Below are 20,056 nucleotides of genomic sequence, written 5' to 3' on the forward strand. Positions count from 1 at the left end.
CATTCTTATTTCCTTCCCTCTTTTCTTAGGGAAGAAGTGGGTATGTTTTTTTTCTGTAGCAGGCTGCCACCTCTGCTGTTCAGAACCTTGCTTGTAATTTTAGTCCCTCCATTTTTTTTTTCTTTTTCTTACAGCCTGCAAATGTGTGCTTTTTCTATAATCATTAAAAACACAAACCAAACAAAACACCTTCCCTGGACATGCCACCACCTCAGATTAACTCTCCATTCTCTCAATTTCTCTCTCTTTTAAAAATTTTCCTTGTTTATATCTTTTATTAACTCAACAGTGACTTATTTTCTAGTCAGATACCATTGCCACAGTAGCATCTCTTAAAATAGCTGGCCATAAAAACCCGAGCACTACCGTTTATCTGAGGGGCACTCCAGATAAAGGCAACTAATTTTGCCATTCTTGTCCAACCCACGGTGTTTCAGGACATCTGACATAACTTTCTCCCATGCTTGTCTTCTGGGGGTGTGGTCTAAGAATTGGCCACCAGGAAGAGCACCACCAGGAAGTCTCAACACAAGCTGAAAGGCAGACTCCTTGTGCTTAGCGTGCAAGCCTCTTGCAGTTGCTCACAGCCAGCATCTACCTTCGCTCATCTGGAGGTGCTCCTTCCTTCCGGGTCCTGACCTTTGTATTTCCTATAGCATCTTGTCAGCCTCCCTCATGATCTTTGCAGGAAGGGATTTTATGAAAGTCTGCATTTCAGTGGCAGTTCCACCACAGATGGGCTGTCAGAAAACTCTTCTTACTTTGGAAAGTAAACCTACATTTGTTGCATATCCTTCTCCACTTGGACTTTCCCTTTGGTGTGGTGGTTATATTGTCCGCTTCCTGCCTCAGCACTCCTCTGTGGAGAGGCCTTCTTCCTTACTTTCCAGCCACTTCTGCAGGGGAAGGTGGGGATATGTTCCACATTCCTGACATTTTTCCCTTGATTGTGTCCTTGGGATCCTCTCCTGATGTTCATCTGCCTGCTGCAGTGACTGTCTTTCACCTGTTAACCATGGGTGGTCTCTAGAGCGCAGTCTTTTGCCTTTGTCACTTCTCCCTCTACAACTTATTTCCCTGGCGAGGTCCTCTCCTCCCTGATTTGAAAATGGTGCCACTTTCAGGCCCTGGTCTCCCTTGTGACTTTAAGAACTGTGTGTTGAAATGCCTGCAGGATGTTGCTACATGGATGTCCAGTTGACATTTCAAGCTGAACATGTTTCAGACATGAATTTATCATCCTCTCCTGCTTCTGTGGGTGTCCCTGGTTTTGTTCAATGGCATTGTCTTTTACTTAGTCATCCATGCCACAAGTCACCAAATCATTTTTTAAAAATAAGACTTTTTCCTTTTATAGAAGTTTCTGTAAGTTTGCTAGATACATGGTGCATAGATAGTACATGGTACCAGCTTTTTTTTCTCATTGTGTGAGAATGTAGGTTTTCCCTGCATAGTGGATAATAAATTATTCTTTTTTTAAAATCTTTGGTACTTTTATAGCTGGAGATAGTAATTATTTAATTTGCATCTTCTTGATTAGTAGAGTAGTAAGCCTGAGATTTTCATATAATTGCTGGCCATTCATGTTTCTTCTTTTATGAGTTACATATGTGTGTTTCTAGTGCAATTTTCAGGTGAAACACTTGTCATTTTATTTTGAGTATTTAAAAACGTAAAAAAAATATAGGTTATAGGAGAGTGTTAGCCCTTTGTTATGTTACAATTTTTTTATGTAGTTTTTTTCCTCTTAAAGTTTTAATTTTTTAAAAATTTACTTACAGAAGATTACCTTTTACATAGCTAATTTGTTTATCTTCTGATTTGTGCTTTTGTAGTCTAGTTTGTAAATTCCTTTCCCATTTTAAGATTATACAACTACTTATATTTTATATATACATATTTAAATGTAATTGATTTGGTGTCAGGTTAATTGCAAGATGCAAATTCACAAGCTAACTTTAACTACCACCACCCTTCCATTCATCTATGAAGTCATCTTTCATCCCCCTCCCCCACAGATCATCACTTTGAATCACATCTCCCTCCACAATTGCTTCTCCCCTTTTTGTTCCTCAGTTGCTCCAGTTAAAGATCTCAGTACCTCTCCTGTGGGCTCCTCAAAGAGCTGCCTAATTTTCTTCTCTTCAATCTGTTGTCCCTCTTCTCATCCTTGTTACTTTTCTGAGCCTTGATCTGACCAGGTCTCTCTTCTGCTGCAGGATTTCTGGGGGTTCCATTGCCTGCAGGTTGATGGTCCAGATGCATCTCTACCTAGTCTCTCCCACAGTGGTTTGTTATTCCCAGAATGTGCCTTTTGATTTCATGATAATTTACTCTTTGTTTATGTTGATTTAGAGGTCTCCTTTTCTCATCTGTCACCTCGAAATGGTGTTCAGCTGACAAAGCTGGATGAAATATCCTTCTGTAGCTACTTGTTTAAGCATCTGTCTTCCCAGAGTGATTTCCTTGCAAGTAGAGACTGGCATTTAGCACATATTGCACCACTAATAAATGTTACACAGAGAAATCAGAAGTGTTTCTTGAATAAACATGCAGCTCTCAAAGTTGATAATTGTTTTGATAATTGATTTAAAATGTACATGAAGCAAAACTTTATATAAACAGACCAAGATGGGTGTGGTGCTGCATGCCTGTAATCGTAGTTGAAGCAGGAGAATTTCAAGTTTGATCCCAGCCTGGGTAACTTAGCAACTTACTGAGACCCTATCTCAAAATAAAAAAGAGCTGGTAATGTCACTTAGTGCAAAAGCCCTGGGTTTAGTCCACAGCGTCAATCATTCCAATTAACGATAGTCTTTTACATAAACACTGAGTTTTCACAATAAGTGTCACCTTTACCATGTTTAATACTTCCTAGGCTGCTCTCAATGCTTGACAGCATGAGGCTGTTTGTGTGGTTGTGTGCTGTGCTGTGCTGTGGAATTGATGCTTCAGGAAGACCAGCGCCAGAGCCTGAGGTTTGTTAGTGCTCAGGAGATGCTGTTACTATTGTTGTTGTTGTTGTTATTTTTGAGGTAGTGTCTTGCTGTGTTGCCAGTGTATTGTAGCAATTAAGAGCAGGCTTTGGAATCATACCAATTTAGGTCAGCATAAGCTTACTAGTTATGTAATCTTGGACAGGTTACTTTTTGGAACCCAGTTGCCTTTTTTTTTTTTTTTTTTTTTAATCTGTAAAATAAGAACAGTAGCACTACCTTCTGAGGTTGTTAAAAAGATCAGGTGAGATAAGACATGTTAATTATTTAGCTTCATATCTACTATATGGTATTATCAAAAGTTTTTCTTAGTTTTATTTATATTGAAAATGTACCATTAGCTGGGCATGGTGGCACATGCCTGTAATCCCAGCACTCAGGAGGCTGAGGCAGGAGGATGGCTGAGTTCAAGACAAACCTGGGCTACAAAGTGAGCTCAAGGCCAGCCTGAACTGCATAGCAACACCCTGTCTCAAGAAGACAAAAAACAAAAACAAAAACAAAAACCTAGAAAGTGTACCATTAAATGTTAGTTTTCCTGTGCAGTAGTTGTTTCAGATTTCTCTCTCCCTCTTTCTCTCACTCTCACTCTGTCTCTCTCATTTTCTCTCTCTCATTCTCTCTCTCTCTCCCCCTCTCTCCTTCTCTCCCTCCCTCCCTCCCACTCTTCCTCTCCCACTCCCTCTTCCTCTGCTTCTCCCTCTCTCTTTGGGCTGGGGATATAGCTCAGTGGCACAGTGCCTGCTTGGCAAGCGCAAGGTCCTGAATTCAATTCCTGGTACCCTCAAAAAAATCTTATGTTTGAGTTAGATTTGCTAAAGAAGTTCTAAGGTTAAAACTTAAAAGAGAAAATGTTGAATGTTTATATCCTGCCAGGTGGTAGTCAGCATACCTGTAATCAATCCCAGCACTTGGGAGGCTGAGGCAGGGGATCTTGAGTTTAAGGCTAGCCTGGCTATCTATTGAAATTTTGCTTATACCCCTTGTGAGAGGAAGGACCAAGAACCCTCCTTCACCTTCCTCAGAACAAGTTTTGTCATCAGGCTCATTTGTGGTCATAGCTAAGAGTTCTGATCACATATAGGGTGGTCTGATGTCAAAACTTAGTACAGTGATGGTGAACCTTTGGCACACGTGCTGCAGTGGGCTGTTAGATGAAAGCTCCAGAATTTCACCATCACTGACTTAGTGTAACATTCTCTAAACTTTTTCTTTTTCTTTTTCTTTTTCTTTTCTGAGACAGGGTCTCGCTGTGTAGTGTAGGCTGACCTTGAACTCACTATGTAGTTCAGGCTGGCCTCAAACTCATGATGACCCTCCTGCCTCAGCCTCCTGAGTGCTGGGATTATAGGCCTGTGCCATTAGTCCTGGCTCTCTGAACTTTTTAAAAAATTATTTATTTTTTAAGACACTTGTCCTTGTTTTGTTTTGTTTTGTTCCAGTACAGTAAAGCGAACTCAACACACGACACTGCACAGCCAAGCAAGGCACCGCGCAGCTAAACCAAAACCCCAACCCCACCTGGCCTTCTTTTCCTTTTCCTTTTTTTTTTGGTCTTTTTGAGACAGGGTCTCCCCATGCAGATCAGGCTGACCTGGAGCTCACTTTGTAGCTCAGGCTGGCCTTGAACTCACAGCGATTCTCCTGCCTCAGCCTCCCAAGTGCTGGGATTACAGGCATGCGCCACCACGCCCGGCTTGTCCTTGTTTTCTAATGAAAATTTAAAACACCCCACATCGTTGCCACCATGATTTTCTGAGACAGATCTGGTTGGGTCGTCCTTCAGTGTCCCTTTGACTAGGACAAGGTCAAGGCTTCTGAGCAGGACAGGAAGGCCTGGCCTGGTGCTCTCTGCTGATGTTTTCACTTCATCTCCACCTTCCTGTGGTGCCAGCTGGGCAGCTGTGCTGTGATGCCACATACCTTGTTTTTCTCGTGCCTACTTGTTTTTGTACATGGTATTTCTTCTCTGTGTTGGCCCATTCATTGTGAATAATGTAAAGGGAGAGGTTACTATTTTGAGTCACAGAATTAGGACCAAAAGATGCTGACATTAGAGACAGTGGGCTGCATCTAACTCAAAGAAATGTAACAGAGATGAGTGCAATAGTTTTTATATGTTTATTTCTTCTGTATTGAGGATTGAACCCAGGACCTTTGCACTAAGTTATATCCTCAGCTGCTTTGTATTTTTCATTTTGAGACAGGATTTCACTAAGTTACCGAGGCTAGGCACGAACTTGCTGTCCTCCTGCTTCAGCCTCAGAGACTGGAATTATAGCCATGCACTCCTGTGCCCAACTCAAATAATAATTTTAGTATTGAATTGTAGAGATGTGACTTAGCAGTTTTGGGGGAAAAATGAGTTTCTGTTGTTTGAAAAAGTGTATTAAAATAATACAATTCGAGGCTGTGTTTGTGGGTGTAGTGTTTAGGATGGAAGGTGATGGTCTGCTTCCATCTCAGTCGTCGTTCCTCTCTGTAACATGGCGTTCAGCTGCGGATGCTCAGGATGAGTGAGGAGGGGTGAGGGCCCTGGAATCAAGGCTCATACTCCTGGGGATGCCAGGCAACACCTTGAGTGGGTAGATGCTATTATTATTCTCTTTCAGAAGAGTACCAGAAAGAACTGGAATCATTGTGCTGAACGGAAGTGTCAGCGTGTATGACTCATGGGAGGAAAGGCACAAATATTTTCTCAGTACACAGCCAGGCATTGTGCTAGCTTCTCCTTCACTTGCAGTCTTACTAGATTCTCTGAAACAGTTTTATTTGGGAGGTGTTATTATCCCATTGACCAAATGAAGAGGCAGGCTAAGTGACTTGCTGTCTTGCTAAGTGCCAGAGACAGGATATTAATCTAGGTCTAAGTTCATGGCAGATGAGATACAACCTTGGAGTAGGCATTTGGGCAATAAAAACCACTTTTAAATGTTTATCATTTGTGATTTCTTTCTTTCTTGCACATGCCAAATATGTGGTGCTCCACCACTGAGCTATAGCCCCAACCAAGTTACATTTCTAAGGGCTTCTCCTAAGGGACTAATTCTAAATGTAAACACCATGCATAAGGTACTCCTAGCTGTGGTCCCAGCACTTGGGAGGCTGAGGCAGGAGGATTCTAGCAAGTTCAAGGCCAGCTTGGGCTGGGCTACATGGAAACACCAGATTCCTGGATTTAAGATCCGGTGTAAATACTCACTTTCCACATTCCCAGGTGCCCACTGCTACCAACTGGGTGTCAAGGGCCATCTGAGTTCTGCTTTCCTGATCTTCCCTGCTATCCTTGGCAGGCCCTCCTTGTTTATAGAGGAGGAGCTATGCAGGGTCAAATAAACGAACACATTGAAGAGCACTTTCTCCCAAGAATGGGAGAAGTTTTAAGCCCCTAACCTCTAGCTCTCCTCCTGTTTTACTAAGAAGTTCTTCCGAGTCAGCCAAAAATCTTTCCCCAACTTTTATTTTAATTAGTTAATTAATTTATTCATTCACTCACTCACTACTGGGGATTAAACCAGGGCCTTTGCACTGAGCTACATCCCACCCCTTTTCTTCTTATTTTGAGACATAGTAAATCAGTCAGGCTGAGTAGAATTTGCAGTCCTCTTGTCTCAGCCTGCCAGAATGCTGAGATTACAGGCAAACACCATGACACCCGGCTCAAAAGTCCCTTCTTGCCACGTGTGGTGGCACTCACCTGGAATCTCAGCTCCTTGGGAGGCTGAGGCCAGAGAATGGCAAGCTAGAGGCCAGCATGGGCAACTAGTGTCTTAAAATAAAAAAATCAAAAGGGCTGTGCCCAAATAAGTCAGTCTGTTTATACATTTTCACAAGAAGATGAGTTATCCAGAGCATCCTAGAACATCTCAGGAAGCCAAAATGAACCTGAATTTGAGGTTAAGAATCTTGAATTTGCCCCTTGCCAAATTTAAAGACCCAGTCCAAAAATAGCACCTGAAATGGAAAGACACTTCTCAGATGAAGAAGTAGAAAAGGCAAATAAATATATGAAAAAATGTTTAACAGCACTGGTCATTTGAAAGATGCAAATTAAAAGAGCACTGAGATTCTCACTCCAGAAAGAATGGGTATCATCAAGAAATCAATAACAAATGCTAGTAGGGATGTGGGGAAAAAGGAACCCTTCTCCACTGTTGGCGGGCATGGAGACTGGTATAACCATGTGGAAATCAGTGTGGAGAGTCCTCAAAAAAGTAGGACTAGAGGTTCCATTCAACCCAGCTGTTCCCCTTCTTACTATTGTCCCAAAAGAATTAAAAGCATCATACCACAGTAATGTGTGCGCACTCATGTTTATAGCGGCACCGTTTGTAATAGCCAAATTTTGGAAACAGCCCAAATGTCCATCAACAGATGAATGGATAAAGAAGATATATATGTACTACTCTGCCATAAAGAAAGATAAGTTTGAGCTAGGCATGGTGGTGCATGCCTGTAATCCCAGCACTCAGGAGGCTGAGGCAGGAGGACAGCCATGAGTTTGAGGCCAGCTTGAACTACATAGCGAGACCCTTTCTCTATAAAACAACAAAAAAACCAACAAAAAACAAAACGAAAGATAAGCTTGAGACATTTCTAGGATGTATGTTGAGACCATACTCTCAAATTCAAATATCACATGGTTTCTCTGGTGTGAGAAACCAAAAGTATAAATAAGGACCAAAATGTATAATACATAATGGGAAATGGGAAGAAGATGGTTAAATGAGATGGGGAACAAGGGAGGAGGGAGGGGGAGAGGAAGGAACAAGAAAAAAAAGAATAGAAGGAAAAAATAGAAACAAAGCTTTTGTAAATAAAGAGAAGAAGGAAGGCTGAAGGGAGGGGAGAGGAATGGGAAAAAAAGAATTGAGATATATCATGTACAGGTACAAATTCCCTATGATGAATGTTAGCATTATGTATATCTAAAATGTACCAATAAAATGGAAAAAAGTCTTGACCTTGCAGTATCATTGAATGACTGAAAATACCTATAAATGACCAACAAAAGTGATTAAACATTTAGTAGAATTTTTATGTGACTTAAAAGTCTTTAGAAACTATACAGTAACACAGGAAATATTAATACAAATTTGAAAGATGTTCGTTAATCTTTAATGAATATGTATTATATATATATTTTTGTTGTTGTTTTTGTTTGTTTTTTTTTAGATGAGGTCTTGCTACATAGTCAAGGCTGGCCTTGAACTAATTGTGTAGCCTAGATACCTTGAACTCACCACGGTCTTCTGTGTCAGCCTCTAGAGTGCTGGGTGTACAGGCATGTACCACTGTATTAAATTTAAAAACAAAACTAAAGAGATTTGCCTCAGAAGTGTATTAGGCTCCTGCCTCTTGTACTTGGTGATTCTGTGGTTTAGTTGCAGAAGAAGAAATTTCATTTGAACTACAGGGAAAGATTGAAAGGGGGGTGTGTTGTATTTTGGAATTAAGGTAGAAGCTACAGTTCTGCAAATAATAAAAATTCTAGTGACACACACCCTACTTTTTCAAAACACTTGCAGGTGATGCTCCCTTGTGGAACAGCTGAGACTGTAGGTTGCTTGCGTGGTGCCGGGAGGCAGGCAGCGCCTGTACTTTACCTCTTGGTTTACACTAGCTTTCTCCACTTAGCCTTCTGCAAATCACAGCTAGTGTCCCTGCCTCAGGTCTGATGCTTGAGTGACATGCGATGTATTCTACCCCACTGTAGAGACTTCTAAGTCTACTCATTAATCCGGCTGTTTTATAGCTGGGAAGGCAAAGGTAAGAGTTGGTGGGAGGGTTGCTAAGGTTGCTTCTTCTGTTTTGATTCAGATGTGGTAATCTCTGAGCCTCTGGTAGCGGCTCTGGTGTAAAGCAAAGGTATCTGCTGTGCTCTTTATTCAGTCTGCCCTTCATATTCATGATGCTTTGAGAAGAAAAAAATAATTTTTTTTTTGTACTGTTACGTGCTAGAGGGCTGTTTTCGAGTTAGGCTGTAATTGTTAGTTTGTTCCTGTTAATGAGAACCCAAGTTAGATTGTCCCCTGAGAGCTGGGGTTGCCAGCAGTTGTTTGTCAAAATGATTTTGTCCACATCCTTTTTAGCAGTAAAAATATTAGGAAGAAAATTATATGTTGTGTGTCTTTGGGCTACGGTTCTTTTCCATATAACAGCTGCCTTTCTTTTTCACATGGTCTTCCTGGTCTTTGGTCTGTAATAGAGGACAGCTTGGATTTTGTAGCTATTGCAAATTGATATCTAATTTAGTTGCCATGACAACTGTTCCACAAAATGCACTTGTTTCTTTTTACCCTCTTTCTGACAGCTTAAATCCTACTACTTGAAAGAACAGCTAGAAGACGCTTATTATCATTGGGTATAGGAAATTCTCTGCTGTGTCCATGTATTTATCCAACCTTTACTTCATTATCTACTGCTTTGAAAGTAGAGTAGATGTGCAAATGACTGTTACGTAGAATTTGAGAAAAATACAGAAATTGTTGCTTTTCTTTATTTTTTAAGATTCTAAGCAATATTCTCAATTTGAAAAGGTAGAATTAATGCAGGAATATTCTGGATTATGAAAGTAATTATAAAAGTATGATAAATTCATACTCTATAGTTTAGCAGCTTTATTAGTATGAAGAATATATAGAAAGAAATAAATGGGAGCATAAATACACTTAAACTATTTGGCCTATATTTGTATTGGTTTGTTAGTGTTTGTATATATTTTTGTGGGCAGGTGTGTGTATGAGACATTCAGATGTTTCTTGCAGTTGTATTTGTAGTTTAATTTAAACTTCTATGGGTGTGGTGTGTGTGCTGGTCCCAGCTATTTGGGAATCTGAGGCTGGAGCCTAATTTGAGCCCAGGAGTTCAAGACAAGCCTGGGTGATTTTGAAAATGTCTTTGTTTGGTTTTTCTTCCGGTACCAGGAATCAACTGATATCCTTGCACTTGCCAGGCAGGCGCTTTGCCGCTGAGCTAAATCCCCAGCCTGGGTGATTTTGGCAAGACTCTGTCTCTTAAGAAAAGCAGAACCAGAAAACTTATGCGCATCAGTAAACATTATACATATTTCATTTCTATGTAATAGTAAATCTAATTTTTATTTTAGTCTGCTGTATCTTGAACGTTCTTCATTAGGCTCCCCAAAGATTTATTACTGTGGTCAGGCCAGGTAACATCTAGTGTTTTAGATTTTTTTCCACTATGGTGAAGAATTTGAGGCTATTAGCCTTGTAGAATCTGAGTATAATTTTTTTTTTTTTTTTTGTCTTTTTAAGACAGGGTCTCATTATGCAATTCAGGCTGACCTTGAGCTCACTTTGTAGCCCAGGCTAGTCTCAAACGTGCAACGATTCTCCTGCCTCACCCTCCCGAGTGCCTGGGATTACAGGTGTGCACCACCATGCCCAATTTGAGTATAATAATTTTAAGCAGAGGTTTTTAATCTGGATTTATAAAGTCAACAAAAGTCTCCAAAATTATATGTAAAATTTAAATGTGTGAACATTTTTCTGGAGAATCATCTGTAACTTTCCCCAGATACTCAAAAGATAATGTGTACCCAGACCTGGTGGTGCACGCCTGAAAATCCCAGCACTCTTTGTGGTTGAGGCAGGAGGACCTCAAAGGCCTGAGTTCAATCCCCAGTACTGGGGTGGGGTGGAAATGTTCTGTGGTTCAAAAAGTAGTTAAAATCCCTGCCATAAAGGAATTTTAACTACCTTTGTTTCTATTGTTAACAAAATACATGCAACTCGGGGCTGGGGATATAGCTCAATGGCACAAGTGCCTGCCTGGCAAGCACAAGGTCCTGAGTTCGATGCCTGGTACCCAAAAAAAAATAAATGCAACTAAACTTTCCTGTGTTCTTGTACTTCCCTGAAATCACATGAGAGGTTTCCAGTGAAAAAATAGTTTTCTTTTCCTTTCTTTTACACTCTCTTCCCTGCCTGCAAAAAACACTTAAGAATTTATTATCTCCCCTCCTCTTAGATTCATTCTTTACTGCTTGAATGTGTTTTCACAATTCTCAAAATGTCATAAAACCTGAATCTAGAAATTTATTGTGGATTCTGAATTCTGAAATGAGAAAAGAACATCAGCAACAAACCTTTGGACAGTTGGGATGGTGGCTTCAGTTACAAATGGTTTTCCTTGGGACTTCACAGGAGCAACCCCAGGGCTCTGGAAAGAGTCTGAGGCTGCTGGGGGAGTGAGGACATGGGCAGCCAGCTGGCTGTGCTGCTTGCTGCAGCAGAAGAAAGGAGAGTAGAGAAAGTAGCATCTGTGCCTGGCATGGTATTCATTGCCTCTGAGATCTGAGCCTGCCAGGGCGTTCTGTGTGTGGAAATCCATTTTAAAAGAGCGTTGCAGGGGCTGGGGATTTAGCTCAGCGGCAAAAGCGCCTGCCTGGCAAGCGCAAGGTCGTGAGTTCGGTTCCTGGTACCGGAGAAAAACCAAAAAAATAAAAAAATAAAAGAGCGTTGCTATGCTTAATTTAAATTTCTCCAGGGAGAATAGAATTTAAAGTACTTAAGGAAGAGTTCTGACCTTCCCTGTCTCTTTGTCCCCTCTCTATTTGTGCAGGTGGATGGAAGCTTGCCTGGGGGAGGACCTGCCACCAACTACGGAGCTGGAGGAAGGGCTTAGAAATGGGGTCTACCTTGCCAAACTAGGGAACTTTTTCTCTCCCAAAGTGGTATCCCTGAAAAAAATCTACGATCGAGAGCAGACCAGATACAGGGTGAGTCCTTTTTTTCTGTAAACTTGAAAAGGAAGCTTAGCATACCTTATTCTGTGTGAGAGCTATTGAGAAAAACAGGCAAAGTACAGCCTTCTCCAGTAAAGTACAGCCTTCAGAGTACCTACCAGAATGGAGACAGTAGTCCAAAGGCAAGATCTAGCAATAGAGGAATGTTAGCTGTCTGTCTTTCTGATAGAATTCTTTTTTGGTGCTGGGAGTTGAACCCAGGAGTACTAGGTAAGTGCTCTAACACTGAGCTACCTTCTTCAGTCCACAGTCAAATTCTTATGACAAGGATGTGTATCTAGAAATTTTCTTAGCCCTAGACAAATTTTTTCATTCTTAGAAAGTAGAGGAAGTAACTAGGGGAATTACTACTTTAAGTCTAATTTTAACCAAGTGCTGAGACTTGTGCATACATTGAAAGCCATCTCAACTTTAGGAAAAAGCGTCACCCTGTAATATTGGATTCAAGGGAAAAAAATGGAAAAAATGACCTTAATTTCAGAAAACTGAAACAAGTGAAAGGGTTTGATTCTTGTGACTCAAAAAAGAAAACTATTTAAGTTGAGATAACAAGGACCAAATTGTGTTGTGTACAGTGTTCCTTAAGGCCTTTCCCTGTAAGTGCTTACTTGAAAAAAAGTACAAATGGTAGCATCACCAAGAGTGAACGTACAAATGGTTGATGGACAGAATGTCGTAATCATCTGTTTGAATGTCATAGTGATCTAAGGCTGCAGACAGCTTGAAAAGACATTTTTAAACCTGTTTAAATTCAGAGAGAGACAAAGAATATGTAGATTCTCGACCAAAATTAATATCCTAAGCAGAAATTTTTCTTAAGAAGTAAAGAGTTGGGCTCTTGGCTTGGTGTTAGGGCACATGCTTAGCATCTATCAGGCCTGTGTTTTGTTTATAAAAACAAACAACAGCAGCAAAACCCAGCTCAGTGTATTGAGCTTTAAGTAAGGACTTATTCTGAGAAGGACTTTAGAGCTGTTCTGTATGCAGAATAGGGAGACAGAGTAGAAACTTTGCAGCAATATAGCTATATGTATGCATGCATACATGCATACATTTATTTTAAAGTCCTGTCTTATCTCTGTATTCTTCCTGAGAGTAATTATTGCTTTAAAAAAAAAAAAAGACATAGAGGCTGAGGATATGGCTCAGTGGTAGAGTGGTTCTGTTTTCAGCTTTGCCAAAAAAGGTGACAGAGATTTAGAAGAGGTTATATTATTTTTTTTCTTTCACATTGCAGGAGATTGAACTCAGGTACTTGCATTGCACTACATCTCCATGCCCTTTCCCGTTTTTTTGAGACATGGTCTCAGTAAGTTGCCCAGGCTGGGCTCAGACTTGTGGTCCTCTTGTGCCTTGGCATCTCAGAATCCTGAAATTACAGGCCTATGCCACCACACCTGGCTTAGAGCATGTTATTTTTTACACGTGCTGTGAAAGTCCTGATTGATGTTTTATAGTATCTGTTATTTTGTAAGCCTCTTTTTATCTGGTCAGGTACTACACTAAATGCTTCATGCACATTATCTCAATCTTTACAACAAACACATAAAGTAAGTGCTGTACACAGGGAAGCCCAGACTGAAAGGCTGAAGTGACTTGTCCAGTGTCACTGCTATTGAATCCAGGATAATACAACTCCAAAGAGCATTTTTTGTCAAACACACTGTGCACAGGAAGGTTCTCCAGGTGTTTGTTAGGGAGAGGAACTGAGATGTGGATTTGGTTTCTTGGTATTGGAATGTGAGCACAGTGACCTTAACTTGGAGGGGACATTGTGAGCTCTCACGAGAAGAACTTTTTGTTCAGTACTTGCTAGCTGCCTGATGGCCTCTTATTCCTTCTAGGCTACTGGCCTCCACTTCAGACACACCGATAATGTGATTCAGTGGTTGAATGCCATGGATGACATTGGATTACCTAAGGTAACTTAGCTGATAGTCATAGTTCTGGCTGTTTTGGAGTAATAGTTCTCATTCTGTCTGTAGAAAGATTCTTAGAATCTTTGGCTGATTTTCTTTTTTCTGTTTGATTTAGGAAATATCTTTATTTTTCTTTATGTTCCTCATACCTGTTTTGCTTCACCCTAGAGCAGATCCCTGTGATGATTTGTACTTTTACTATATAAATTGTACATTTACCTTAAAATGTCTTGTCTTAGAATTCACATTCTCAGGCTGGGGATATAGCTCAGTGGCACAAGTGCCTGAAGGTTTTTTTGTTTGTTTGTTTGCTTTTGGTACTGAGGATTGAACCTTACGCTTGCCAGGCAGGCGCTTGTGCCACTGAGCTATGTGCCCGGCCCAAAGCTCACCATTTTAAAGTGTACTGTTAGTGGTGTTTACTTATTCACAGAGCTGTGACAGAAAAATGTGATGTCAGGAAATATTTTAGAAACATCATTTTCTGGCTTCAGAATAACCAAATCTGTAGAGAGTATGCAGGGTCATTGCGTATTTTAAACTGTAGAAGAAATAAAATGACATTACTTCCTGAATCTGGTTTTGATGGTAATGTTAATAGTCTCAATACGGGAGCATGCATCCTTTTGGCTTCGGGGTTTATTGAGTGGTGCTCTTAATGAAATCACCATCTCCAGCTACCCAGCAGCTATCCATGAAGGCTGTGCTGTATTGTCACTCTTAATGGCATGGTTAGCATTCTTTTCTTTTTTTTATAAGTTTGTCTTTGACCAAGGAATTCCACTTCTAGGAATAGTATTCTCCTAAAAGTAATCAGAAAAGCGTATACATATATGTATATGCAGATATACACATACACACGTGCAAGGATTTTCTAGTACTGCCGATGGTAGAAAACAATTGATAACAAACCTACCTGTCCCTCCACTGGGGGTACAACTTACGTTACAACCAGCGAAATGCTAGTGCCGTTAAAAAGGGTCATCTCATGTCGTCTTTGAGGTATTAGGTAAGGGTAGAAGGATCAGATTGAGGTTATAAAAGTTCAACTAAGATGAACTCATGATTTTCATATAAAAATAAAGTGAACATTCTTGGGGAAAATCTGTAAGGAGATACTTTTCTCATTTCTGTGTGATGGGATTAGGGGTAGTTTTTATTTTCTTTCTTTCTTTTATTTATTTAATTTTTTTGGGTGGTACCAGGAATCTAAGTCAGGACCCTGCACCTGCCAGGCAGGGAGCGCTTGTGACACTAAGTTATATCCCTGGCCCCTATTTAATTTTTAAAAATTTTTCTTTATACTTTTCTGTAGAGTCCAAGTTTTTATAACCAAGGATAAGAAGTGAGGTGTGGAATGTCAGAAAGTGGCTAAGGGCCAGGGCTATAGCTTAGTGGCACAGCACCTGTCTGGCCAGCTCAAGGTCCTGAGTTTGATTCCCGGTGCCAAAAACAAACAAACAAACATAGAAAGTGGCTAAAACCACTTGGGAATTTGGTATTTCCTGTACTACTGAGCTTGTTTTCACATACGTATATGTTGAACTGAGTTAAATTCTGTCCTGAGTGTTTGTAAAAGACTAGCTTTTACCCTCTTATTCCCACACAACTCCCTGAGTAAAGGGCTGAAATTCTTTTCTTTGCCATGTTTGAGAATTAGACCCCAGGGAATGCTGTATGTCAAGTTCTTACAGCTACTTGGCCTTTCTGTGTACCTGTAACTTCCTGTTCCTGTTTTTTTTTTTTTTTTTTATATAGTGTATCACCAGTGGGCAGTGACAGTTTAACTCTCTTAAATGGTCTGAGAGCTTTGTTAATGTTTACTGTTGCTAGTAGTGTTGTTACTACAAAAGGCCTCTATTTTATTTTTTACTTATTTATTTTTTGAGACAAGGTTTTACTGAGTAGTCCGTTCTGATCTTGAACTAGCATCGATCCTCCTGCCTCAGCCTTCTGAGTGCTGGGATTACAGGTGTGTGTCACTGTGCCCGGCCAAAAAGCCTTTTCAGTGATAGCATTATCTTTTGTCATATAATAATGATAACTTATTGTCCTGGACTACAATTGCAACATAGAATGCCTCAAAGGCTTTCAAGGACAGCATGGAAACCATGACTATATGCCTGGAAATGTCCACCAGAAGGCTTCTGAAAAGTATGAACTAAAGATGTTTAGCTATGATCATTATTTATATCTAAATTATGAACTTTTTTGGGGGGGGAGACAGGGTCTCACTATGCAGTTCAGGCTGGCCTTGATCTCACTTTGTAGCCCAGGCTGGCCTAGAATTCACAATGATCCTCCTGCCTCAGCCTCCCGAGTGCTGGGATTACAGGTGTGCACCACCATGCCAGCTTCTAAATTATAAACTTAATAAAAGATATTTAGCTAAAAATGTATTCAATGTGTGATATGAAGTTGATAATACATATTCAGTGTTTCTTGGCTATTTTTCCTAATTTCATCATGTGGCACATACTGGTTAAGTATAGAAATTTATATTTGGTCCTTGTCCTTACCCCTTACTATCATTGGTATGGTTGGCCACCTTCTCCTTCAAATATTTTCTTACTTTGAATTTTTACGTTGTTTTTAGTCTGCCCAACTAGTCTTGTTTTCTTTATTCTACATCCGTATCCAATGATGAACATTCCTTAAAGATGCAATCCTTATTTTAGCTACTTCCTCCCATTCTTGTGGTTCCAATTATTCTAAAGATGATTTGCTACAAGGAAATCATTGTATTTTCATTTGGATGCTAGATATTTCTCCTTCGATAGCTATTACCTAGAATTTTCCATATCTAAAAAAACTAAATGTACTTTCCCCAAGTAAACTTTCTTGTTTGTTTTTGAGACTGGTCTTGCAATATAGTTCAGGCTGCCCTTGAACTCACTTTGTAGTCCATGCTGACCTTGAACTCAAGACAATCCTCCTGCCTCAGCCTCCCAATCCCCAAATAAACTTTCCTTCTTTGCTTCCTCCTTTGCCTCCCTCCCTCCCCTCTCTCTCTCTCTCTTTCTCTCTCTCTTTCTCTCTCTCTTTCTCTCTCTCTCTCTCTCTCTCTCTCTCTGTCTCTTCCTCTCTTCTTTTCTCCCTTTCTCTTTCACTCTTTCAACTGGATCTTGGTGAGTAGTTCTGGCTGGCCTTTGAATCTACTGTGTAGCTCAGGCTGCACTCAAACTTGTAGCAATCCTCCAACCTCAGCCTCTCAAGTGCTGGGGTCACAGGTGTGCATCACCATACCCGGCAAATTTTCTCTTTTCTCTAGCCATCATTATCACAATCATCCACACTCAAAACCTTGGTGACTTTTTGGACTCCTAACCCAGTTCCCAAAGTTGTCATATATTTGGAATATATGATGATTTTAATCCACCCACTTTTAATCCACCCACTATTCCAACAGCCTCCCAGTCTGCCCCCCAGCTACAGTCTCTTCCATGTTCAGTGTATGCCATAACCTGTCTCCAGTCAGATCTTCCTGGGGCTCTGTTGTTATCCTTAGCTTCAGAGCTAAGATACTTTGTATCCTGTTTTGCAAGTTCAACTCGTCTGACTCTTGAGATGCTCAGAATAATGCAGTTCCATCCTACCTACACAACTGTATTTCTCCATCAGTTTCTAGAATGTATTTTGTCCATTTTAGGAAGTAATAGTCTGAGGGGCTGGGGATGTAGCTCAGTGGTAGAGTGCTTGCCTAGCATGCGCAAGGCCCTGAACTCAATCTCCAGTACCACAGAAAAGAAAGAAAAGAATAATAGTCTGACTTTACCAGTTGATGTGGTTATGCCTGCTTTCTTGCTGTTCCCTCAGTGGAGAGATCTTCTTCCTCTATCATGACACACTCCTTTCTTCAGCTCAGGACCACACAGTCTGTCCTCCTGTAGGTCCTGTTGCTCTTGAGTTTCTTCAGATTGGTTCATTCAGTTTTTTTTTTACTATCTACTGTTACCCTTTATTTCTCAAAATCACAGTGTGTTTTCTACATTGAGAAATGTAGACATTCTACCTTGGAATAGATCTGGCTTGAATAATTCAGATAAGGGACTTTGTATCTGTGCTGCGTTCTGTTTGCTAATCAGCAAGTAGCTAAGAAGTACTTAGCTCCCTTCTTTGCAGATAGTTTTCTATTCCGGCTGCTTCCTTTGTGTGTTTTCCCACTTCCCCCTTAATATTGTATAATTTTCCATTGGCTGAATGTAGCAGCTTAAACAAGCAAAAGCCTATGCTGTGTTGAGATATAAATCGAGACATAGTAGGTAGAAAATAGATTGTGGTCCATTGAAGCCTCAGACACGTGCAGTGATTGATGGTACTTGGGTTCCATTTGCCTGTATCTGGGTCTGAAATTAAATCACCTCTATATACCTAGTGAAATTCAGTGGAATCAAATGCTATACTGTAGCACGTTATTCCTTGCAGTACTTACAGTTATGTGTATATTCATCCAAATGAAGTAATTGAATGCCAGCGGTATTTGCTAACTGCCCACAGTTTTATTTGTATTATTTGTGATTGGTGAATGATCAGATGACACAAGTGTATCAGTAACTTACTCTTCTTCTTTTTTTTTTTCCCTAGATTTTTTACCCAGAAACCACAGATATCTATGATCGAAAGAATATGCCACGATGTATATACTGTATCCATGCACTCAGGTAATTAGAGTTTCTTGGTAAAATAAGCAGTTTAGGAATGATATCTCAGTTGTATCTTTTTTGTCCATGATGTCAGAAGAAACATTTTTAAAAATTAGCTTTAGGATTTTAAAGTAAGAATGCAAGTATCTGCGCAAAATGGTGAGAAACAGCTGTGTTTTTCCAGGGAATAGAAAGATTTATTTATTCCCATAGTAACAGATAATTTTATTCTGAAAACATGGTATAATCTTTCATTAGTTATCTAGTGCCTCTGGGAACTCCGCATTTCACTTGGGATATGGTCTCTTTTATGTAGTCAGCTAGATGCTTGCCCTTATTATTATTTTTTGGTTTGTTCTTGTTTTTTGTTTTTGAGACAGGGTCTTGCTATGTAGTCCAGGCTGGCCTCAAACTCACACCATTTGTCTTGCCTCAGCCTCCCAAGCATTGGGATGACAGATGTGCACCACCACACCTGGCTTTCCTTGCTCTTATTAAGCCATTTGTTCATTCTTTTTGGGTTTATGAGACAGTGTCTCGCTGTTCTGTTCAGGCTGGTTTTGAATTGTGATCGTCCTGCCTCAGCTTTCCAGTTGCTGGGATTGCAGATTTATACCATCATGCCTAACTATCCATTCTTCAAATAGTTTTTATACTAACACAAATATAATAATAGGAGCTAAAACAAAATTTTCTTTTCAGAATTTTCTGGTAAATTTGGAAGATAACTTAATTTTAGGTCTTAAAAGCAACAGGAAGGAAAAGAGGCTATGCTGGAGGGAGGGTGGGATAGGAAGCGGGTAGGCACTTACAGTATGCTGCATTAGTGTTGGGCAGTAATGTGGCATTTAGCGGATTGATTGGATGACCACAGGACGAAAAGAGGTGATAGGAAGGAGCAGTACACGAATATGGATTTCTTTGCTCCAACTGTCTTTTTATATCGCATCTTATGTGTGTACTTCATAAATGTTAGCCTCATGAGTGGATGCGTAAGGTTAATCTAGAAGAAAACTGTTGTTCCCAGTTTCTTTTCTGTTTCTCTTGCTGCTGGGGAGTGACACCAGGACCTTGTGCATGTAGAGCACCTGCCACACTAAGGTGTCAGCCCCCAGCCCAGTCAGGCACATGCTGAGTCCTGCGTATGGCTGGAACCGGTGTGAAATGCTGGAGAGAATAGACGTAACTGAGGGCTCGGGGAGCTCCTGGGTGAGAATATAGCAGTTTCAGATATATGTATCTGAGCCAAAGTCAGATTGATTCTGAGACCTGTGGCTCAGTGTTCCATGAGGTCTGTCTCTGGTAATAACCTCACCACGGTTGCAGCTACAGTGGTTGTGTGAAATTGGCAGATACCAAGGCAAAGCTGGCAGGATTCCTCTCTTGCTAGTTCTGGAGCCACTTATGTAACTGAGTCCCAAGCCCTTCATTCTCTGAAACACAGAGGCAGGTGAACCAGGCCTTGCTGATGACAGCGTCAGAATGCTGACTTGGGGAGTCAGTGCTGTTTTCCATCTGCCCGGCGTGTGGATTCTCTGTAGGAAGTCTGCCTGGGACACAGCAGCACATGTTGGTGTGGAGCTGACAGCATGCTGCCTCTCCCTTGTGTTGTTCCTGAGCTCTGGGTGGTGGGCTGGACAGTTTTGGGAAGTGTGGGCAGCTGCAGAGCTTGCTTTGCCCAGAAGACCCAACAGCGCTCAGGGCACTTTGCAGGTCCTCTCCCTGAGG

General features: G+C 40.7%; 1 protein-coding gene across 1 annotated transcript in view; it reads left to right on the forward strand.

Annotated features, from left to right (window-relative positions):
- Positions 1 to 20,056, forward strand: part of Iqgap1 (IQ motif containing GTPase activating protein 1) — a 93,404-nt gene that overhangs the window by 17,603 nt on the left and 55,745 nt on the right. Inside the window, exons 3-5 of the mRNA XM_005381503.2 lie at positions 11,583 to 11,739; positions 13,611 to 13,688; positions 18,270 to 18,346. Coding sequence (XP_005381560.1) covers positions 11,583 to 11,739; positions 13,611 to 13,688; positions 18,270 to 18,346 — 312 coding nt within the window. The remainder of the gene's footprint in view (positions 1 to 11,582; positions 11,740 to 13,610; positions 13,689 to 18,269; positions 18,347 to 20,056) is intronic.

This window comes from Chinchilla lanigera, unplaced genomic scaffold, assembly GCF_000276665.1.
Source record: "Chinchilla lanigera isolate Chin_1 unplaced genomic scaffold, ChiLan1.0 scaffold00015, whole genome shotgun sequence".
Classification (NCBI taxonomy): Eukaryota; Metazoa; Chordata; class Mammalia; order Rodentia; family Chinchillidae; genus Chinchilla; species Chinchilla lanigera.